The sequence below is a fragment of the Plectropomus leopardus genome, unplaced genomic scaffold (assembly GCF_008729295.1).
Source record: "Plectropomus leopardus isolate mb unplaced genomic scaffold, YSFRI_Pleo_2.0 unplaced_scaffold11890, whole genome shotgun sequence".
In the NCBI taxonomy this organism is placed as follows: domain Eukaryota; kingdom Metazoa; phylum Chordata; class Actinopteri; order Perciformes; family Serranidae; genus Plectropomus; species Plectropomus leopardus.
The window spans coordinates 1-2,966 of record NW_024612605.1 but is presented as its reverse complement, the minus strand read 5'-3'; the positions used below and the strand labels follow the sequence as shown (position 1 = coordinate 2,966).

Below are 2,966 nucleotides of genomic sequence, written 5' to 3'. Positions count from 1 at the left end.
AAATAATTAAATAATAAATAGTATTTTTCTTTTTTTAATGAAACGGAAAGCCCCTTTAAACCGCGCATGCGCAGCGGGCGGAGCCTGCGGAAATCCTAACGGGAAGGTCTTTTTGTTTGGGCCGCCGAGAGGGTTGACACTGTTAGTTTGATTCCCCTGGTTAACACCGTTTTTTATCTGCATTAATTTCGGTGAGTACTTGTATTTCCACTTTCTCTTTATCGCCTCGCACCCGAAAACCGCCGTAAAGACGCTAAAAAGCCGCGTTAAATCGTGAAAAACGGCGTTATTACCCGGGAATGTTGCCATCATGGGCGCTGCTTTAGGGGCGATTTTTTTTAAACGTAACGTTAGCATTATTTTAGCTTACAGAATTCACGATTGTCTAAATGATAAAATGAAATTTGAGATGACATTTCGACAGAAAGTTTTGTTGAAAGGCAGCCGGGCAGATTGTGGTTGTCTGTATTGCGTAAGCAGCGGATTAGTAACATTATTTAAACAAACATGGTTAGCCAGCTAACGGGCCCGGCTAATAGCGCATGGTTAGGCCCACAGTTAGCCGATGCTAACCTACAGTTAGCCGGCTGTAATTTGGGGAATCCTTCATTAAATCCGAGCCGATGTTTGTCCTTAACTTAGCAAAAAAACTACCAAAATACATCAACTTTAGAGTCACATTTGTCGTGAAGGGGTGAACTCTAAATATCTACCAGATTGATTACTGATAATCGGTTTATTGTGTCACCTCGGATTGTCTTTTGTCTTCATTTGCAGGGAAATTACTAATATTACTAATTTACTTTTATTAATACTATTGACATATTAACATAAAATAAACAGACTTGTATAAAACACGTTTAGTTTCACGTTAGTCCTTTGATCATATTAGTCGATTATCGTGATATTAAATGCACTTAAAGTCTCATTTATTTATGTTAAAAGGACAAAATTGCAGATTTTGCACATTGTACTAATCTCAGACGATGGTGCAAAAGGACAGTGCACATTTTTAATTAAAAGAAAGTTAGATTTCGTAAATCAAGGCAGACTATTTTAAGAAAAGTTTTAATTTCAAGGGAAAAAAGTCATTATTATTAGAATTTGCTTTTTGAAATTTGTGAGAATAAAGTTGTATTATTACGATGTTTAAATTGTAAATTAACAAGAAAAAGTATTATTACAATATTAAAGAATGTAGGCCTACATTTACGAGTAAAAAAGTCATAATATTGTGAGATTTAGCTCATACATTTTATGGGGGAAAAAAGTCACAGTAGTATCCTGAAACCCCGGCCCATTATTTCTGCTTTTTATCTAATATTTTCAGTATTTTACCTCATAAATGTGACTTTTCATTCACCCCTTTTGATCAGATATTCATACTTTGTCGCTTCTTTTTTTGCTGCTGTGAATAAAAGAGCCAGCACTCAAAGTTTTTAGGATTACCAAAAAATTTCTTTGCGAGATCTAAACCACCTTTATAATGGAGCTCGCATTACACCCCAAAAAAAGAAGAAAAATAAGAAAACTTGTTTAAATGAATATTTTTATACGAATTTTATCTTCTTATGATGCCACATCGCTGTGTTGTTTCTTAAAAACAATGGGCCTCAGTATCTTCCTAAATAGAAAGTGCATTGTAGTTTTTACACTAATAAAAGGTGCATTTGTTTGACTATTTGCATTATATGAAATGTTCGATCAATACGGCAAAAAAGTAGTAAAACCAGAGCAATGTTTAACTTAAAAAATGTTATTTTCAGTCATTTAATAAACTAAGCTTTAAATGTATTTATTTTTTGTGACTTAGTACAATGATTGGGCTTTTCCTGATGAGTGATCCCTCTTCTGGAGTTTCTTCATAGCAGTTTATAAAACAAAAACAGCTCCTTTATAAAATAAGAGTTTGAATGTGGATTTAAGCTACAGCAGCTATGTTCATGAAAAAAACCTGTCACACACTGCAGCATTGTGGCACCTAAGTGTGTTTGTAATAGTTTCAGGACAACAGTGGAGCTTTACACACTGAATACTAGTTTTAAGAATCAGTTCTTTGTCTGTTTTGATCTTTTCGTGAGACACCAAAGGTTCATATTTAGCTACAGTCTGTGTTATGTAAGGATAATTTACGACGGTGAACTCATGATGGTGTCATGGAGCTCACCCAAATGCTGGCAGGACAAAACATAATTACAGGGAGCACTGTGTACTGTTCAGTGTGTCTGCACAACACCAGCAAACATGAACCGTCTGTGTTTTCTCCTTTTTCAGGGTGTCTTTTATGAATAATCAAAAGCAGCAAAAGCCAACGCTAACAGGCCAGCGTTTCAAAACGAGGAAAAGAGGTTTGTGTTTTCTGCTTTGTGTGTCTAATACCTTGATTTTGGGAGTTATTGGGTAATTATTATTTTTTAAAATATGAACCAAACATGTGTGTCCTTTGTCTGCAGATGAAAAGGAGAGATTTGACCCTTCTCAGTTTCAAGAAAGTATCGTACAAGGCTTGAATCAAACTGGCACTGATTTGGAAGCGGTCGCAAAGTTCCTTGATGCCTCTGGCGCGAAGCTTGACTACCGCCGTTATGCAGAGACGCTCTTTGACATCCTGGTGGCCGGCGGCATGCTGGGTGAGTCGTGTTAAGAAATGTGTGCATGTTTTTCCCTCAAGTGTTGACATTTAAGTCCAAAGACTTGTTAAGTTTGGTAGATAATTTATTTTAAAGGGCAGGAGACAGTTGGCAGGGAAAAAAGGCGTGCATTATTTTGTTTGTGCAGCACATGCACTCCTGTTTTGACTTTTGCGGTTGTTTTTATTTTCTCTCGTGCAGCCCCAGGCGGGACTCTTTCCGACGACATGACCCGCACCGAGTTCTGCCTCTTCACGGCACAAGAAGACCTGGAGACAATGCAAGCATACGCTCAGGTAGAAAGAGCTACTGTTTGTACCTCTTATTAAATATTAT

General features: G+C 36.9%; 1 protein-coding gene across 1 annotated transcript; it reads left to right on the top strand.

Moving 5' to 3' along the window:
• Positions 1 to 91: 91 nt before the first annotated feature.
• LOC121963615 (basic leucine zipper and W2 domain-containing protein 1-A-like) lies at positions 92 to 2,926 on the top strand (the record flags this gene model as incomplete). The annotated part of the gene is made up of 4 exons (XM_042513894.1): positions 92 to 191; positions 2,275 to 2,348; positions 2,454 to 2,630; positions 2,832 to 2,926. Coding segments are annotated over exons 2-4 (336 nt in total), but the record flags the coding sequence as incomplete, so codon positions are not given.
• Positions 2,927 to 2,966: the final 40 nt, after the last annotated feature.